General features: G+C 37.7%; 1 protein-coding gene across 13 annotated transcripts in view; it reads right to left on the bottom strand.

The window, feature by feature from the left end:
- Positions 1–1,595: 1,595 nt before the first annotated feature.
- The window catches only part of PRRC2C (proline rich coiled-coil 2C), an 88,814-nt gene continuing 69,653 nt past the window's right edge, over positions 1,596–20,756 (bottom strand). For 4 of the 13 annotated variants that reach the window (XM_036080531.2, XM_078077952.1, XM_078077955.1 and 1 more), the window contains exons 25-35: positions 17,887–18,088; positions 14,719–14,925; positions 13,023–13,135; positions 12,497–12,633; positions 9,665–9,896; positions 9,313–9,435; positions 8,047–8,265; positions 7,227–7,330; positions 6,723–6,849; positions 5,566–5,802; positions 1,596–3,533 (exon numbers count right to left, since the gene is read on the bottom strand). In XM_036080531.2, the coding sequence (XP_035936424.2) occupies positions 3,276–3,533; positions 5,566–5,802; positions 6,723–6,849; positions 7,227–7,330; positions 8,047–8,265; positions 9,313–9,435; positions 9,665–9,896; positions 12,497–12,633; positions 13,023–13,135; positions 14,719–14,925; positions 17,887–18,088 (1,959 nt within the window). In that variant the 3' untranslated portion in view covers positions 1,596–3,275. Of the gene's footprint in view, positions 3,534–3,974; positions 4,028–5,565; positions 5,803–6,722; positions 6,850–7,226; positions 7,331–8,046; positions 8,266–9,312; positions 9,436–9,664; positions 9,897–12,496; positions 12,634–13,022; positions 13,136–14,718; positions 14,926–17,886; positions 18,089–20,756 lie in introns of those variants that run through there. The other 9 variants (XM_078077954.1, XM_078077956.1, XM_036080527.2 and 6 more) reach the window with 7 other exon arrangements.

Here is a 20,756-nt window from a genome sequence, read left to right as displayed (position 1 = left end):
TCATACAAAGATATCTTATGGCTGAAATTTATTAATCACCTAAAAATACAATCAAAATGAGATGTTTTCCACAAACAGGTCAACTGTGGCTAACTGTAGATTACAGGTAGAAAAGAGATTGGAAAGGGCACGTGGAAATACTGAAGATGCCAATGAGCTGTGAGATCAGCTGGGCACCTGCGGGCAGGTGCACCGGACACACTGAAGTCCTGATGGGCCTCTCAGGTTTTTTCCGCTAGGGCATATTCTGATTCTATCTTCTACATCTTGCCTCCAGCCAAGAGTATGTTGGAACTTTACTTCTGTAATTTGTATTGTGAAAATAAGCAAATTAAATGCCTTTTCAAATTATCCTCATTCCCCAGCCTGCTTCCCCCAATTATTCTTCCATCATAAAGCACAATTTATTAACTAAGGACAAAAGCACCATCTTCTCTCTTACCAGAACTGTTCAAGGGGCAGAGAAATGTTCAAAGAGTTAGTTGACTAAAGCTACTGCCGCCAACTAACTGCAACATCTTTTGGGTTATCTAGTTGCATGCCAGAAAAGCCAGAGGTAAGAACTGTAGGACCAAACTGTGGAGAAGCATTGACATAAATACCTTACTTTCATTGGATACTTTTTTTTTAAGGGGTGGTGGTGGTGGGAGACCCACTGTATGATCCTACCTAGCAAAGGGCCTAAGGTGTTCATGGTTTCGAGTTAACACAACCCACTGAACAGCACATACGCGGTTGCTTGCAAATGCAGAGTACGAACTATAGAGTTGGTTGCTCTAAAGTCCTAACGTTTAGGAGGACTGAACTTAAGGATTAAAATATGAAAAACAGAGGCAACAGAAGTGACTTAGCAAGAAGGCAAATATGTGAAGTGGTGACTACAGCTCTTCTGGTACAGGTCTGTGATCCTAGCCTTATCCACCACACCAATGTAGAGCCTATTTTGAGAAAAAAACCTTAAAACCGAAAAGCTTGGCCATCTAGGTATGGCTTAACAGTACCTGAGTGTTCTAAATGTTTACGAATCTCAGCATCCATGAGTAAAGAAGGTACACAGGTCATCAGTGACTGAATTACTAGTTTTCCTAAAGCTGGGTCTGGAAGCCTTGGGTTCTGGATATGGGATTTTAGGCAATTAAAATCCCTCAGCACTTCACTTTACAAAATGAGTAAATAATAAAGCAAATCCCTTACAGGCTGCTTATGTAGGTGATAATCTATGAATGTGCTAGGAAAAATACAAAAAATACAAAATTTAAGTACTGAGATCTCTTTTGGGCCCTTCAATTTCTGCCCTGAAGAACGATGAAACTATTTTCTACTTTCAGCACTTGGCATTATCCAGAAAGACTTCTCTCCTCCTCCTTAACAGACTTGCTCTCAAAAGGAGTATGGCTACCCTGAGAACAGAGGCCCTATTATCCTCCATGACAACATTTACTTTGACTGAATAAACTTTATAGTTATTAAAAGTCAGAATCAAGTCTTTGGATGATAATCTTTTCCTTAGAGCATAATGTACTCTTGATCACTGTTTTTGGTACATGACAGACCTTCTTGCTTCAGATTTTAGGAATGGATTAGAAGTTCCAAGATTCATTATTTAGAGAATACTTTATTAGTTTCTGTAATCAAACCCATGTAGATAAGACCTTACATATTTAATACAGTGCGTTACCCCTGTACAAATGGAAAAAATTATGTTTAACATTTCTAGACCAATATGGCTGTTAATTTCTGTACAATGCCAACCCAACACGGTACAACTGGGATACTTTTTCCAAAGTTGACAGCACAGCTAAAGTTTCCAAAAATTCAAATTATTTATATATATATGTATATGTATGTATATATATATATATATATATTTATTTATTTATTTATTTATATAAAAAGACCAATAGCAGTATGTTATGCATCAATAGCAGCAACAGCTTTTCCAGGTTCTGCAGTCATCTGAACAAAATTATAGAGACATCCAGCACACTCCATTAATAAAAAAAGGGGGGGGGGGAAAAGGTAAAAAAACAAAACCCCAGAAAACAGCAAAGTTCTGTTACTGTTGTGGTACCTGGCACCATTTTTTTATTAGCTTCTCAATCATCATCTGGAAAGAAAACATTCTAGAATAACGTCATTAAAAACAGCTCTGATAAAGCACGGTCACTATTACGTATCATAAAGCAGGTACAAGATATTTTACATTCACAGAGGTATGATACAGTACTGTCCTACATCTATAATACTAGAGGATACAATTAAAAAGGCATTATTTGAGACTTGATTCTACTTTTCCAGCAGAGGGCCCAAAGGATGGTATGACACAGCTCTGGTAAAGAAATGCACCTTCTTCGACAGAATTTCCTCCATTAAGGGTACAGTTTTAGGTATTCACTGCTCTTGATGAGCGTCAGTTAAAAACCGTTGAAAACAAAACCCCATTGGATTCATACAAAGATGACGAGTGGAGGCAAGCCAGACTCAACCTAACTAGTATTTTACCCAATCTGTCATGTTTGAAGACATGACAACTCCGTGGAAGAAAGGAGATGCCAAGTAGCACTTCAAAGCTTCGGGCCACAACCAAAACACAGCATCATTTCAAACAGAAGTAGTAGCCAAACCCTGCCCGTCTGGACATGTCCAAGGATGTGGACAGCATGTTTCATCACCTGCTCACTTATCCAGGAAAAAGGGGAGGTCAGTGACTGTACTTTGATTGTGTTCAACTCAATCACAATGTTACAAAAATAGCAAGCTGCCATAATAAAAAATAAGGCTCCTCTATCCAGCACCAGTTATCTTCAGTTCTTGACCACCAAACCCACAAATGCTACAATCACATCCAAAGAACGTCAGGGAGCAAAGAAACCACACCTGATGTATTAGCTGGAATCACCACTGTTCAGGCTCAGCTATTCCTCGGCGGGGTTATTTTCCTCGTATTTCTGGTGTTTTATCTAACCGTAAGGATTTCAGCTCTAAATGATATGCACTCAAGGAGTGTGTGCACGTACTTGTATACACATTCTGACTGCAGACGCACGGCCACCGACAGAGTGCGCACTGTGCAGCGGGTGCAGCTGGCCAAGCCTCATTGTACTGGTGCAGCGGCTGTGTCAGTGTAACTGCTCCTGCGTCCCCTGCGCACCTCCCAGCTCTGGACAAGGTAACGTCACAGACCATTTTACCCCTTTGGCTGCTGGCATTATTCGACCTCATTCTCCCTCGTGCCCCTCTCCCCTCCCCCAACCCCCTGCAATAAACCACAGCCTTTAAGATTTTGTTTCTTCCGTTTTGATGGCCTGAGGTTTGATTGGTCCAGTTCTAACAGGTTTGGTGGCTATGGTGGGTGCGGGGGGTGGCTTTTCTTCTACTTTTTCCTGACAGACACCAGGAGGGTCGGTCAGTGTTTCAGGAGGTTTACTTGAATCACTGTCCACTTTCGGGGCTTTGCCTCCTATCTGTTTGCTCTGTTGTTGTTCAGAGAAGAACCGCTGCGTGGACTGAAGAACCTCTGCTCTCTGCTTTGCCTTAAAAAATGAGAAACAACGACTGAGAACGTTGCAGCATTAGCAAAGCCTGTCCGTCCATCTCCGTTTACTCTTCACCAACCACAAATCCGTTTGCCCCACGTGTTTGGCCCAAACCAAAAGTACCTCAATGATCTTTCAGCTTTTAATGGACAGATTTCTTCCTATCTTGGCAAATATTCCATGTGATTTTTTTTTTAAACATTTGAAAACAACAGGACCACCTCCCACCACATTTTCAAAGTTTGCCCTCTTATAAAATAATAAGACAGAAATTGCTGTTGGTCTGTAACTTTTCCGGAACAAAACTTACTGATATCAAATTCTATTTAGGGAGACTGCTTGCAAATTTGAAGACATATATGTAACACTTAAAACTTCTAGTTATCAATATGTGGTCTACAATAAAATGAAAAGGAAGCACTTATATTGTGGCATTACCAACACCTAGGACCAAATGTCTTGTGGCTGAGTCCTCTTCCCACAGCTCTCTTCTGCAGGGGAAGAGCATCAGAAATTAGTAACTACAACTTCACTTGATCACTAAGTTCTGATAGCTCCTACCACATTCTGAGCTGGTAAAATAATTTCCTACTTTTATTGACTATGTGCCCCAAAGAATATACTTACGTCAATCTGTAAATTATACCACTGTAACGTACACAATTAAAACTTAAGTTTCTGTACCTCTCACATATAACAAGGAGCCCTTCATGTTCTACAGGAAACCTATACTATATAAAGATCTAAAGCAATTTCAAGAAATTTTTACCCTCCCCAACCCCATTATAAGCTCTAATGTCATTCCCAACATGGGAAGGTATGAAAATCAAGTTCCAAGGAGACAGAACAACTGGAAACCATGGCCAAGTAGTTTCCAAAGATTCCTACACATTTTTTAATAGTTATGAACAGATGGAAATCCTAGGCACACAGCCTTAATAAAAGTAGATCACACTTAAGAGTTTCACTGCAGAGTAGTCTTTAAATTTGATTACTCAGAATGAGAAATGAGGGATATCAATGTAGAAAGAAACTAGCTAGTCAACCACATTTTCTAGTAGGATGATCATAAACATTGTTTCCAGAGTAAAGCATTACTATGCACACTGCCTTGTTTAAAGGCAGCAAGCTTTTCTTTGTTCTAGCGTGAATGTGCGCGTATATACACATATACATAGTGACAAAATAGGCAAAATTACTAAGACCTCTAAAGGCAAGTTGAAGTAAATACAGAATCAATGGATTCAGCTGGCCGTACAGGCAGACAGGTAAGGTTTATGCTATAAAAACTGTCCCCACACAGACTCCTAAAGGCACTCTTCTGCATCAGCAAACCTCACGTTTATCAGTGCCTTTTACTATGAAGGATCCCAAAGTGCTTTTTTCAGTTCTTCATCTACAACTGCACGATCTGTTGTGGAATACAGCCAACTCAGTGGCAGGCAAAAAAAAAAAAAAAGTATGGAAACAGTTTGAGAAAAAAACTGTACTTGCAGGACTCACGAAGGAAGGAAAATCAAGATAGGTAAAATCTCTTCTTACCCACTCTGAATTTTCACATAACCATGATTTATATCTTAAGTCTAGGGAGGGGGGGAGAGATAAAAAAGAAAACAAAGGAAAAAACAAGGAAGAAAATGGGGAATTCTATAATAATCCAAATTACTTCTTTGCTCTTCCAAGAAATGTAGCAGCTAAACTCAGATCTCCCTCAAATATTCATTTTATAAGCAATTCATTTTGCCAGAGTTTAAAATGTTAACTTGTTTGCTAACTATAGTTGCAAAAAAAAGAAAACTAAAAAAACTAAAAAAAAAAAAAAAAAATTAAAAAATTAAAAAAAAAGGGGGGAATAGGGGAAACAAAAAAGAAATAATAATAATAAAAAAAGGAATGAATAAAAGTAGTTAGCTTGGTTAAATCAGCTAAGACAATGAATGCCTGGGTTTGTGGTTATGGGTCCAGAGGCATCTTAAGACATGGTTCAGAGACAGATTCTTGCTCTGTTGGCTGTTAACACTGTACTAACCTTCATGTCTTGTTCAGCCTTCAACGCAGCCTGGGCCTGATTACCTCTGACTCCAGATAGTGATCCACAAGGACCCCTGGCTACATGTGGCAAACGAGCATGGCTCATGAGGCCTGTGGTCAGCGGAGGAGGCATCTGACTGGCCAGTGCCATTGGCGGCCTCTGAACAGGCGCTGGGAAGGTGTTAGTATGTGGGGCTCTTACCAATGGAGGGACCAGGTTAGGCTGAGAGAGAATCTGAGTGAAAAAAACAAAACATACAACATTGAACTGTTAAAAAAAAAATTTTGCCAACTAGACCAGGTTGGCTTATCTCAGAGTAAATCTGTGCCCATTCTGCCAAGTGAAAGGAAGTGTAGGGATCTGTGCCATTCTATTACAGGGACCAAGAACAAACAGGCCATGCTTGGAGAATCTAACAGAAAAATTAGGCAAAGCATGCTATGGCACTGTAGTTGGTTCTAACATTTCAGCTACAAATTCTGAAGGGGAGGTAGAAAAGCTATTAATTAGGATAATCTTTTTAAAAAGATATAATTGCAGAAAAGGCACACACTTATACCAAACATAATCTGAAGATAAATAAAAATAACATCAATTCAACAAACACGTGTTTTCTCAGGAACCAATTCTCATTTGTGAGAGTTATGATCAATTTTAGTCTTTCCATTCGATCAGCGAAGGGAAGAGAAGCCAATATTTTTACACATATATTAGAACATCTTTTGGAAATTTTAACTCAACTACACATAGTTCTCTTAAAAAACAAAAAACAAAAAACCAACAACGACGACAACGACGACACAACAAAAAAAACTTTAAACCTAGAAAACTTTAAGCACTGGGACCCTTCTCTGAAAAGTCCACTTCTTCAAAAAAGATAAAAGAAACAGGACTGAAATGACCAGAGCTGTGTGGGGATTCTTGATTATTTCTCTTGTCTGCTTTAGAACTATACGGTTACTACCTTAATCTCACTAAAAATTGCGGAGAATATATATGAATGTCATAAATGTACTGTTAAATAAGAAACTGTTTCTCATTAAAAACTATGTTTCTAAACTAGTTAGATGGCAAGATTATGAAATCAGATAATTAGCCAGATTAGCAATCATTTCCAAGTAAATAATACTCATTTCTCACTCATATCTGCCCACCTGGGGTGCAAACTGTGTAGGAAATGGTTGTGTCATTCTCACAGTGGCAGGGGCTGACTGGAACTGCTTCTGATAGACAATGCTGTTCATTTTGCTGGACTGGCTGTTCGGACTTGTGGAAGTAGCCCTTGGAAAAAAGCCATCACTGGTCAGTACAGTAGTGCCAAATAAATAATGCTGTTAGATTTTTAGAGACATTGCTCTTGGTAGATTCTTCATATGTGGTAGCTGATGAAAATTTACCAAGGTGAGTTACCAAACATTATGGTAGTGGAGAGACACTGGAGGGGCAGAGGTGAGAAAGAATACTAGCTAGATTTGCCCTGTATTTAAAAAAAAAAATTCTTAAAAATATGGTATAACATACACATTCTTAATTTAATAGCTTCACATTTTAGATAAAACTATCAGAATGTCTTGTGCTTACCACAGGCCTGGTGACATAGTAAGTATCTAACAAACAAATTATGTTTAGTTATTTGGAAATTCAAATGCCCATTTTACCGGAAGGGACTAGATGTTGGTGTGGTGCTTCTACCGCTGATTGGAGGTGTGCCTGGTTTTATATCAATGCCACTTCCAAAGGCTTTCAGTTCCATTTCAGACATCTGAGAAAAAACAGAATAGACTTAGCATTTCTGGAATTCCATAAGCTAAAGAGGCAAAGAATCTTATTTATTTATTTGACAGAGAGAGACACAGTGAGAGAGGGAACACAAGCAGGGGGAGTGGGAGAGGGAGAAGCAGGCTTCCCACTGAGTAGGGAGCCCGATGCGGGGCTCAATCCCAGCACCCTGGGATCATGACCTGAGCCGAAGGCAGACGCTTAACAGCTGAGCCACCCAGGCGCCCCAAGGCAAAGAATCTTAGTACAAAAATCCTGTAATTAAGTTTCAAATAACATGGAATTATCAAGGCCGTATTTGTGGGTGAAAAGTCTTAAGAGATTGTGTAAACCCAATTCTTCCACAAAATTTGTGAATTCTTCGTTACCAGATAAAAACCAGAGGAAGTCAAACACATTAGTAGATTTAAAAAGTAAAAAAAAAAAAAAGTACACTAGGGCTTGCGGTGCCTGGCTGGCTCAGTTGGTGGAGTGTGCAACTCTTGATCTTGGGGTTTTAAGTTCAAGCCCCACATTGGGTGTAGAGATTACTTTAAAAATAAAAAAAAATCTTAAAAAAAAAAAGCATATCAGGGTTTCAGATTTACTAGAGGGTGGTAAAAACTGATGCATTTTTTTTTAAATAGATACACAGATGCATATATCTAAACATATAGCCTTAAATTCTCAAAGAAACTGTGCAAATTTCTCCTCACTTACTTTTCCTGTGGTTGCAATCATGCTATGCTGTGTTCCAGCAGGGATTAATCCTCTGAAAGGCTGGCTTACTTGTGCAGGACGACTCAGGCTCTGGGCCTGGGCTTGTGGAGTGGTATGCTGTAATGGGGGCTGAAGAGTCTGAGGCAGAGCAATTAAAGGCTGCCCTGTAGATCCAAAATTAGGTAATGAAAGCTGGGATGCTGGTAAAGGTACTGTAACCTAGAAAATAAGCAAAAAGAAATTGTGGCAATTTATTTATACCTGTCATCTGTATATCCCTATAACTATCTATACAACTCTTCAAAACCTTTTGAGTAACAGTTTAAACAGAATACTTCGATCTATTAATATATATCACATATTATCTTTTGCTTAGTAACTACCTCCATTCTTTTATTAAAGGTGCAACAATAAAACAGATTAGTAGTGTAGACACTATGTATCATTATGAAGATCTTTGAATGAATCCATGGTATGTGTCTAATAAACACATAATACAATGAAGTCATGGGATACAATTTAAGAAATAGTGTTGTTGCAATTTCCCAAACAGACATTTCTATACTGTTTTTGGGTCTGACTAAAATGAGCTTTGACGAGAAGAAAAATAACCTTTCAGTTTTCATACAAACAGTATTTAATTTGAATGTCAATAAGGTAATAAATACATTTATGAATTTTCACCCCTAAAATAGCCACCAAAATTAGTTATAAGAAAATGACTAATGGTTTGCCTCTCTCCTTCAGTCCTCCACAAACTTTTAAACAGTAGATTGATGACACTGCTAGATCGTGCATGTCTGTCATTTACACTCTGTCATACTCTGCCACACTGTTCTAAGTATTATATTAATCAGTGTGATGGTCTTTAGAGTCCTCCTGCCCCCCAGCATAGATGGGTAAAGCACTTCTCACGCTTACACGTAACTGTATATCCTGGACAATGGTTTTTGAACTTTTATATTCATGGAATCCTTTGTTAAAATAAATGATTACATGGAAACCAATTTAAAACAAAGAGCCAAAAAGCAGAAATGACTGGAGTGGGGCTGAGGAGAGAGGTGTTGTGGGACTGAGCAGGTTCCACCACCAGTGGACCCCATGGAATTCCTAGGACACCTCAGAGAAAAGTCTGAAAACCACTGTCCCATCTCCCCATCTTGGTTCTATTTAAACTGCCAAGCAACAACAAATGCAGTAAATGTAATAATAATAATAATAATAATAATAATAATAATAATAATAAAGAAAATTGAGGAAATTTACCATGCCATAGTTTACCTGCTGGAGAGCACTTGGTGACTGGGCAGTGTTATAAAAATTTGTCTGACCAGGCTGTTGTACTTGTCCAGAATAAAGATTTGAAGCCTGGGTAAGATTTGCTCTAGCCTAGAAAAAATTGTGTAAGAAAACAGCATTAAGATGGAAAAATTTCCAATTCAGACATCAAGGGTGTGGCTTCAAAACAATCTCTAAGAATTTTAGTATTAGATAAAAAGACCTTCATTTTTTCACTACGTCTTTAACATTTTTTCTTTAAAAACTGTTTTCTTAAATAATCTGCTGCACAGGAAGACGATGATAGTGCATGATTCTAGCCCCTGTGCTCCTGTCTTACCTGGAGGAGATGTGTATCAATTAGTTGGGAACCTCCTAGTCCCGATGCCTGACCCAGCTGATGTTCATACAATATAGGAATAGGCTGCGTATTTGAAGTTTGTTGAAAGGCAAGACCTGACTGTGCCTTTGCAAGTTCCTGGTGTTGGACAGCTGGAAAGTTGTGGATGGCGGTACCAGAAAGAACCACAGATGGCTGGGACAGACTGCTTTGCATAAAGGCTGGCTGAGATCTACACAGGCATTAAAGAGAAAAGATTTGTGTTAGTAGTCAATTCTATTTTGGAATCTGGAAATCCCGGGAATGAGTATCCCAAATGACCAAGTACTCTAATTAAGAAAAGAGAAAGAGAATGCAGACTGTGTCTAAGGTACTTGTTTCATGATTTAGAGCCCCATACACAACAAAGGGAAAGGCTTGCTCTTCCCGAGGAACTAACAAGATTTTCTCCTCTTGAACAACGAGAATAATTCTCTTTTTCATGTGTTCACTAGCAAGCTCAGAACCAAATCTGTTTTTCTCTTTGGTATTAACATTTTCAAATTTACAGCACCAATAGCTGACTTTTATTATTTGTATTTCATTACTCCATTTATATATACACGTGTGTGTGTGTGTGTGTGTGTGTGTGTGTTTAAAAAAGATTTTATTTGAGAGAGAAAGAGCTCAAGTGAGTGGGGAGAAGGGGAAAGGGAGAGGGAAAGAATCGCAAGCAGACTCTGCTGAGGGCGGAGTCTAATGCAGGGCTCGATCTCACCACCCTGAGATCATGACCTGAGCCGAAACCAAGGGTCAGACTCTTAACCAACTGAGCCACCCAGGCGCCCATATATTTCTTATAAGAAATCTCAAGACCTCTACAGAATGAAGCAGAGTAGTAGTTCACCATCAGGATTACCCACAAAGTTTGTTTGTTTTTACTGAGGTATAATGGAGATTTAACACTGTATTAGTTTCAGGTTTACAACATAATGATTCAATATTTGTATGTATTATGAAATGATCATCACAGTAAGTCTAGTTAACATCTGTCACCATACATAGTTACAAAAAAACTTTTTTTTGTGAGGAGAACTTTTCTCAAGATCTACTTTCTCAGCAAATTTCCGTTTTTGTTTTTTTTGAGAGAGGGAGACAGAGAATCCCAAGCAAGCTCCACGCCCAGCATGGAGCCCGAAGGCAGGGCTTGATCTCACCACCCTGTTGATCATGACCAGAGCTGAGATTAAGAGTCAGATGCTTAACTGACTAAACCACCCAGGTGCCCCTCAGCAACTTTCAAATCACAACACAGTATTATGGTCAAAGGGTATAAACTGCTAGTTATAAAATAAGTCATGGGGATGTAATGTACAGCATGGTGACTATGGTTAATACTGTGGCATATTTAAATGGTTTTTTAAAAAACTACAATGCTGGAATCTAACTTCAGACTACCCTCTTACCTCTGGAATGGGGGCCGGCCTTCAAGCTATACTTTTAAAAATGCTAAGATAAAGAATAAGTAACTATATCAAAGTACTGGATTAAAGATAATATTACCAATAAATAACATCATTATGCTTTGTTAAAATTGACTTTTGTGGCAGAAACAAAAGCCATTAAGCAGGAGTGCTAGAATAGGGTCACAAGCAGTCTTTATGCCTATGTGTCAAATATAAATTGGGAAAACATAAGCATACTGTTATAAACTACCCAGTCCTGGGGTGCCTGGGTGGCGCAGTCAATTAAGCGTCCAACTCCTGGATTCAGCTCAGGTTGTGATCTTGGTGTTCTGAGATACAGAGCCCTGCATCAATCAGGCTCTGTGCTCAGTGTGGACTCTTTCCCCCTCCCCCAGCATGCTCTCTCTCTCTAAAATAATCAAGAAAGAAAAAAAAGGAAAGAAAAGAAAAGAAAAGAAAGAAAAGAAAAGAAAAGAAAAGAAAAGAAAAGAAAAGAAAAGAAAAGACAAACCCCACAACTACCCCGTCCTGGCAGAAGTTAATTCAGGGATTCTGTATTAATAAACACTATGCTGATGAGGTTGAGAGCAAGAACAGCAGAATGACGTGGCAGGGATACAAACAATTGCTTTCAAAGTCTAAACCTGTGCCTTCCAATACACTTGTCATTAGTCATAACTACATATACACCTTACATTATTTTTCTATGGAACAGGCCCGGTCTTAAGAAGTACATCTTCCAAGGCAATCATTAAAATGGGGATTACAAATACAAAATGTCAGTGCACTGCTACTCCACCTCCCATGGCTATGGAAGACATTACTAATTAATCACCGAGCTCTTTTTTTTTTGCACAGCTGGAAAGTAGCCCCAAACTTTCCAACAATGTTGCAAGTAGCTAATACCAATTAAAAGATTTCCTTAATCACAAAGCTAACTTACAGTGACTCTTTCAAAAACCACAGTTTCTTCTCTACTTGTCATCACTATCCCCACTGCCTTTGTTCCCCGCCTGGCGCTCTCCACCCCTGCTCCTGCCTCCTATATGCTATTCTCTGCCAAGGCACCACGCACACCCCAAGTCAGGCGCGGATTTACAGCTGCTGTGGCAAGGTGGCATGTGGCCTTTTAGGTCCCTTAGCAACTATTCCCTCTGATTTCCAATTGTTCTGGGATTGTTGTTATCCTTGTCTTCAAGAATATTTAAGGTCTCACTTTGTTCAATAAAGTCTTGACTGAAACCACCAGAAGCTAAGTTTCAGGACCTACAATCAACATGCTTAATCATTTAAAGGCATTTTGTAAAAGGGTCATCCTAGCTTCTGGGGGAAAAGAAGGAGCAATAGGGATATGGCAAGATGGCTCAGCAGTTACAAAAGCACGTACCTATATGGCTGAAGTGAAGAAGTGAATAACTCTTGAGCCTGGGATGCAGCAGGCCCAGCACCCAGACTCAGCTGGGCTTGGTGCTGTCCTTGTAGTGGCGCATAAATGGGGATTGGGATCTGCTGAACCGAAGTTGGCTGCAATGCAATAAAAAACACATGAACACCACATACACAAATCATGATATTTGGGAAAATAAAAATCTGAGATATGAAAAGAATAAAAGATATATATCTATATATAGATATATATAGATATCAGCTCCCTTTTAAAACAAAACCAAATGGAAGCATCTAAATTTTCCTTTCAATACATTATTTACTCTACATTGTTAGCCATTAAGCTTTGGAAAATTTGGGAAAGTTTGAAAATTTTGCCAGTACATATCAAGGTAATCATGGACTGTCCCATGTTGTCGATAGAAGATTTTAACTTCTAAGAGCCTTTATTTGTAGTCTAAGATATCTATTACACCATTAGCATGCCAAGAAACAAATACGTGATGGAAGAAGTCTGTGGTATTTACCTGAGAGAGACCTGGTTGGAAGCCTTGTTGTTGAGCCAAGGATGGTGGAGCCAAGCGTGCATGTTGGGTATTGAATAAATGACTTGTGTCCATATAGAAAGCAGGGATTTGAGCTATATAGACCAGACCATCAGGAAAAACAAGCAGTTTTAAGTGTCTAAGCTTCAGAATTTTCCAAATAGTAACTAAAAACCAAGTTTTGTAGCAGATTTCAAATTAAGTGAGCCCACTGAAAACTAATACAGCCAAGGAAAAACTAGAAATGTGAAAAGACAGAAAACTTCTAGCAGACAGTATACACAAATTAAAACAAAATTCTAGTACAGTTGACCCCTGAACATGGGTTTGAACTGCGTACTTTTTTTTTCCAAATAATTCAGTGCAGTATTGTAAACGTAATTTTCTCCTTATGATTTTCTTAGCAACATTTTCTTTTCTCTAGCTTACTTTATTGTAAGAATGCAGGGTATAATACAGATAACATACAAAATATGTGTTAATGAACTGTTCATGTTATCAGTAAGGCTTCTGGTCAAAGGTAGGATATTTGTAGTTAAATCTGGAGGAGTGAAAAGTTGTATGTGGCTTTCTGACTGTGCAGGGTGTCGGCACCCCTAACCCTTGCATTGTTCAAGGGTCAACTGTACTTGTGAGGGTATGGAAAAACAGACACTCATACACTGCCAATGGGGTATTAACTAGTGAAATCGGACATGATCTACTCAAAGTGAAAATGAACCTACCGGTTTACCAGCAAATCTATTCTAATTTTATATCTAGTTACTAGAATTTAATAAAATATTTCAAAGGAACTGGTATTTAATAACTGAAAGAATCTGGTTTATATTCTTAACAGATTTCTATGTATTATATAAATTATTTTGTGATCTGCTCTTTTTATATAATAGTATGTTTTGGAGAACTTCCCATATTATTTTTGTCACCATTATAAAAAATACTGCAATGAATGAACACTCTCATATATATGTCTCTCATTAATAGCTAAGTTTATCTATATAAGATTCCTATGAAAATTGTTACTACAGTTAAGTATGTACATGTAAAATATTCCAATACTTTTCTAAAAGAATTATGTCAATTTATATACTAACCAGTAATGCACTTTAAGAAATTATTAATAATACCTTTGACCCTTATAGAAACTGGGTATTATCAATCTTTCTAATATTTCCCACACAGAAAGGCAAGAAATAGCCTCACTGTTCTTTTATTTTGAATTTAAATCATTAGTGAATTAGAATATTTTTCAAATATTTACTTACTATTTAACTAAGATTAACATTGTGATATTTAGTAGGGTAAGTTACCCCAGTATCCAACATATAATTTTTTTCTTCTTTGCTAATCTTAGGTTTATTCTTCCCTATGAATTTTATTATTGATTTGTCAAGTTTCGGGTAATAAAGTTTTATAACTTGACTGGAATAACATGAAATGTGTAAGTTATTCTGCAAATTATTAGACACGAATCTAATATATATATAACATACGTGTAAGAAAGAACTGCCAAGAGCCCCCCCAGAATACTTATCAAAGAGACAGAACATTAAATTCTATGATGAAACAAATCTGCAAAGCAGATCAAATACTTAAACTTGAGCGAACAAAAGTACGCCCGTAAACAATTCTTCTGACTCCCTTACGTGCCCGTCCCCCCCTCCCCCAAAGCTCTTACCTGCTGCCGACTGGGACACATAGACCTGTGGGCTCTGCTGCTGCTGCTGGGCAATAAGGGAAGGCACGCAGCTTAACTGTGAGAAATGACCCGCTGACGGCAGGCTGCTCGTCTGTAACTGCTGGGGTTTCACTTTACAAATGTTAGGAGGATCTGATGTGCTTGTAGATTTTGTACTCAAAGAAGAGGTAGTGTATGTACCAGCTCCTATATGTGGGAGAGGAGAAAAGGCAGCATTTCGTAAAGTGCCACAGTGGTTCACTGTAAAAACAACTCAAGCACCAGCTGGACACTGGAAAATTCATGTTTATGCCCTGCACATGCTTAAGTAACAATCACCAAATATAAACAGGACTATAAAATCTGGAGAAATATAGTACAATAGATAAATGCAAAGAGAAGGAAGTTAAAAGATAAAACAAAATAAGGTGGCCAAGAGCCTACAGGATTGTTAGTTTAGCCTCAAGCTAATTTTAATCATCACAAAGAAAAGGATGGTCAAGAGCTTCATTCATTTATGGCCAGGCATAAATATAACAACACAGAAGGACAAAATGCTGCACCTTAGGAATAACTAAGAAGGTAGGGGTGCCTGGCTGGCTCCATTGGAACAGCACCCACTCTTGATCTCAGGGTCACAAGTTCAAGACCCACATTGGATGTAGATTAATAAAATAAATAAACTTAAAAAGAAAATGTAAATGCACCTGGAGAGATCACAACTGCTCCTAAAAAGTCATGTGAACAAAAGGTCAGATTTTTCTTCTTTCCAGGAGCAAAATACCTTACAGGCAAATACCTTACAGGTAATCTTAAGACCTTCATTCATTTATGAATAAATAAATAAATGAATACATATTTATTTATTTAAAGATTTTATTTATTTGACAGAGAGAGACAGCAAGAGAGAGAATACAAGCAGGGGGAGTGGGAGAGAAAGAAGCAGACTTCCCACAGAGCAGAGAGCCTGATGCGGGGCTCGATCCCAGGACTCCGGGATCATGACCCGAGCCAAAGGCAGATGCTCAACAGCTGAGCCACCCAGGCGCCCCTCATTTATGAATAAGTATTTAAACATTTACTAAGGTCAGGCATAAACATAAGAACACCTAAGTGCTACACCTTAATAATCATTAAGGTGAAAGGGGCCTTTATAGATCACAATTGCTCCTTAACAGCCATATAAACTTAAGGTTATACTTAGTCCTGACTCTCCTTGTATATATACCAGCAAAAAAACAGGTATATAATAATACCTTAAAAAGAAAATAAACAATTAATAAGTAAGTAGAATTATAAAACTTAAGATCTTGAAGGGTCAATTAGTTCTGTTGATCAGTGAGTCTTGATGACTGTAATACTGGAGTGAATGACAATATTGGTATCTGATTAAAAAGTGAGTGCAGTCATCATTATTTTCAGACTTCAAATGATGTTTGATCTAAGAGAGGACCCAAGATCAAGGTACCTTTGTTCTTCCACTTGAGTCTCTACCAGTAGGATGACTGGGCAAGCAATATAAAAATTTATCCTAATTGAGGAGAGTGTGGGGAAACCAGACGAAGAAAGGAGTACACTTGACCCTGGAACAATGCAGGTTTAAACTGTGTGTGGGTCCACTTATACACAGACTTTTTTTCAATTAAATACAGTACAGTACTGTAAATGTATCTTCTAATTTAATAACATTCTCCTTTCTCTAGCTTACTTTATTGTAAGAATACAGTTGTATGTTAATTGGCTATTTATGTTATCAGTAAGGCTTCCAGTCAATAGTAGGCTCTTAGTAGTTAATTTGGGGGGAGTGATATTTGGGTTTCTGACTGCATGTGTTGGTCGGCAAGTGTCAGTGCCTCTATCCCCTGCGTTGTTTAAGGGTCAACTGTGATGGGAAGGGAACACTCCCAGTCCCTTTATTTCCTAATCTCTCCACCATACTGTATTCCTGGTTGCTTTAGCCCCAACCCCTACCCACCCAAATGACTGGGGTTCCAGCTAGTAAGCATAATAAAGATGTCTTACAAATGGATGGTAGGGAATGCATTAAATGGTCTTAAAGACTTTAGGGAAGAGAAATAGAACATGCTCTTTGATTTGAATCTGTTTAATACATATTTTTGATTCCATATAACATCAAAATAACTGTAGTACATCCCAAAGACCAATTCTTTCAGCACAGAATGCCAGAATAGTGAATAAAAACAAAACGAAACAAAACAAACCCCCCCCCCAAAAAAAACCAGTAGAACATCACTAAATGAGAACCAAAGAAAGTAAATTCTGTGCTGGATATATCTTATATCTTTTGGAAAGCAGCTTTTGCTGCTTTGGAAACATTAGATAATACCAGGAAAGCCTGAAAGGAAATTTCTGTTTTCAACAGAAGAAACATGGTTATACATATGGTAAAAGGGTGTACTTTCCTGGAGTCAAGCATTTCAGAAATTATTCAACTGTAAAGCCCCCAAATGAAATATAGTTTAATGAAAGGATTACATGCTAGTGAAAAATTTAAGGAAGAAAAGCACTTTCTAACTTGGGATGTTGATGGACTCTCCTTATAAAACAAGCAAAACAACCCCCTCTCCCCGCTGGGCCAAAAAACCCAATATATATCACCTACTCAAATAACAAACTGGAAATTCTCTACCCTTAACTCTTCACCAGAAAATATACGTCATCCCAAAAGATTCAGGCCAACAGCTCCTTCAAATTAGATACAGACCACAAAAATTTACCACCTGTGTGATTCTGTATTATTTCTGAGTTGGACTAATTAGCTGTATATGAGTTAAAAAATAAAAATCAAAAGATGAATTTTATAGAAAAATGTAGGGGAACAAGATAAACATCTTTTCACCAATTACTTATTAATGCCTATAATGGGGGCAGGGGGGCATGACACGGAGGGCATGGGGGCGGGCAGAAGGTCCAGCAAGCAAAGTGTTTTAGTAAGCTATCAATGACTGTCAAACTAAAATTGGAAGAGGGGCTAAGAGAGGGGAGGGTGTAAGAATGGCAAGAAGAGTTTACAAAATAGCTGATAATTAGATCTTGTACAGTCTTACATATTTTATAAATAATAAATTTGGGGGGATAGTAAACAGGAAAAGATAAGAAATTTTAAATAATTAAGACATTTAAAGGAAAGGTACAAAAACCTTCTACCTGATAGTGATGTTGTGGGAGTGACTGAAGCAACAGGAATCTGAGGCATGGATGCACTTGAGAATGAACTGTAATTGGCAGTGCTTGGTCCACCGGCACTACTGCTGACTCCACTTGCAATTGGAGGCGCTGTGGAAGTTACTGGAGATCCCTTCTCCCTTACAGTTGGAGAATTCTCCCAGGCCTTGCGTGCAGACTCCATCTACAATAAAATGGACATTTTTTAAAAGCAAAAAAACACAAAAAAACAAAAAAAAAACCCCCCAAAACAAAAAACACTATGCTAACACAGAATATACATATATACGCAAACATACGTGTGTGTGTATTTTTAAATCCCAAATATAATCTTTCAAAAAACTGCAAAAATGAAAGATTTAAGACCCCTAAGGCTTTCAAACCTTTCACTTTCCCCTTTATCTTTCTTTACTCTAATTGGGAGGCAGTGGGCTGTAATTATGTCTCTAAAGAGAGCTTGTTGACAGCTTTGGCAAAGAAGTCAGCAAAATATGAAGTCACGCTTCTGTACCATGTAAATGAGTCCCTATCCCACTGGTGAATAAGGAAACAGAAATACCATGACCCTTTAGGACTGACCTAAGGCTCTGATTCCAGTCAGAAAGGCACTAGAGGCCCTCCATAAATACCCATTCCTTCCATTCTTTCTCTGTAAGGCAGCGGGTTCTCAATGGCAGATGACAGGTACCTTTTGTTTGACTGTTTTATGTTCAGTGTCTTAAAAGGCAAAGTAACCAACCAGACAGGTTTTAGGCTTGGGTGCAGTAAAAATATGTCTTGTTTTACAACCGGACCTCATCAAGCATTTCAGATACTGACTGCTGCCATTTATATTTGTGGCTACAGGTTTTAGCTGTAGTCTCCTAGTTTCTTAAAATGTAGAAACAGATTGGGGTGCCTGGGTAACTCAGTCAGTTAAGCATCCAACTCTAGTTTTTGGCTCAAGTCATGATCTCAGGGTTGGGGGACTGAGCCCTCAGTCGGGCTCTGCGTTGGAAATTCTCCCTCTCCCTCTGCTCCTCACCCTGCCTGTGTGCCCCTCTTTCTAAAATTAATAGAATCGTTTTAAAAAATGTAGAAACACATCTTATTTTATCTGTCTAGACCAGTGCTATTCAACATATAAATGCAAGTCATATGCATAATTTTAAATTTTCTATTAGCCATTTAAAAAAATAAAAATAAAGAATACTAATTTTGATGACATATTTTATTCAACCCAGTGTATCTACAATATAATTAAAACCTATAATCAACACAAAAATTGACATGTTTTAACTTTTTAAATATTAACATTTCAGATCCAGTGTATTTTATTTTACACTTACAGCACATACTACAACTTGGATTAGCTGCATTCAAGTGCTTAATAACGACATGTGGCTAGTGGATCCTAAACTGAGGGCACAGATGTAGGTCCTCAACAGGAAGGAAACAGATATATAGATTGTGAAGTTTTTACTACTAGTCAAATACTGGGCTGAGGAAAAAACAAACAAAAAACTCCACAAGGTAATCTATAAAATTCAGCTACCAAAAAATCAAGTAACAATTATTAATACCATAGTTAGGAAGCTGTCGGCCCTTGAAGTACCAACTTTAAAATTTTTAACCTTATTTTAATTTTAAGAATGATAAATCGTTACATATCTTCCCTGTTTTCTTGTTAAAACACATGTTACTTATAATTTAACTTTTTCTTAGATGACTAATATCATCACTGTAATACCAAAACATGGGACACTTGCTTGAGTCTTCTCACAATCACCTTGATAGTTTCAAATGTGTTTTATTTTAAAACAAAAGTCTTGAGAAGTAAAAATAAATAATTAAAAAAATTAGGAAGTTAGACAAAATGTCATTTGTACTGAGATTTTATGGTTTAGAGCAGTTTTATAGAGCACATAATGCCTTTTATACTAGTTTTGTTGTGCTGGAACACATAAATTACAGCTAATCAAACTTGTATAATATACAGGCCACACACATGTGGCTTCATTTCATTTCTTCAGCAACAAGGAAATTTAGATTTTATTTTTGGAAATTCAAGGAAACAAGTACAGTTATTTAATTATACTAATTTTCCCCTTGACAAATATGCTGTCAATAAAATCCATGTAATAAAACTCTTCTATACTTTATACATTACCCAAATAGAAATATCAGAAGAAGTAGAAGTAAAGAAACCAAAGAAAGTGTTAAGCTAATGAAATTTAATTTAAATTATTTCTTCTTGGAATATTAAAAACTTTAAGTGAAAGGCAAGGTTGAATGAGTTCTCTGAAGAATTAACAACTGGCCTAAAGAATAATTTATGATCTTATATTTGCTTATGTGAAACTAGACTAGCCTTGACTAGCATGTAGTCAAAACCACACAAAAGACACAGAAACAGACTGAGATAGTCATTCCAGTGGGAAAACTATACAGGCTGAGCAGGAACTGGCAGTAAAGAGTAAGGACTGGGCAACGGTGGGGGCTGACACAAAGCAGAAGTGGTTGTCTCATAAAATTTTACTCTTAAACTTCTAGAAATGAACACTGGCCAACATGGCTCCCCCTCTCGTGAAGACCATCAAAGATTCCCTGTCAACCAATACAGCAGCATTAGGAAGTCCTGCTATAGAGGTTAAATACTTGCCCAGATTATAAAACTGAACACCAAAAATGGGATAAATATATGCACTTTAAAAACATCTTCACTTAATTTCATGTCCCTTTTTTTAACCACTGACTGTAGATGAACAACTGACTTAAAATTCTCTCAAATAACTGTACAAAAAGCATTAGTAACATAGCTCAGTATTATAAACACAATAGGAGATAAAAAAAAATAAAGGCTTATTTTTTGA

This window comes from Halichoerus grypus, chromosome 7, assembly GCF_964656455.1.
Source record: "Halichoerus grypus chromosome 7, mHalGry1.hap1.1, whole genome shotgun sequence".
In the NCBI taxonomy this organism is placed as follows: Eukaryota; Metazoa; Chordata; class Mammalia; order Carnivora; family Phocidae; genus Halichoerus; species Halichoerus grypus.
Note: the sequence above shows the minus strand (reverse complement) of the source record. Positions and strands in the feature narration are given on the sequence as shown.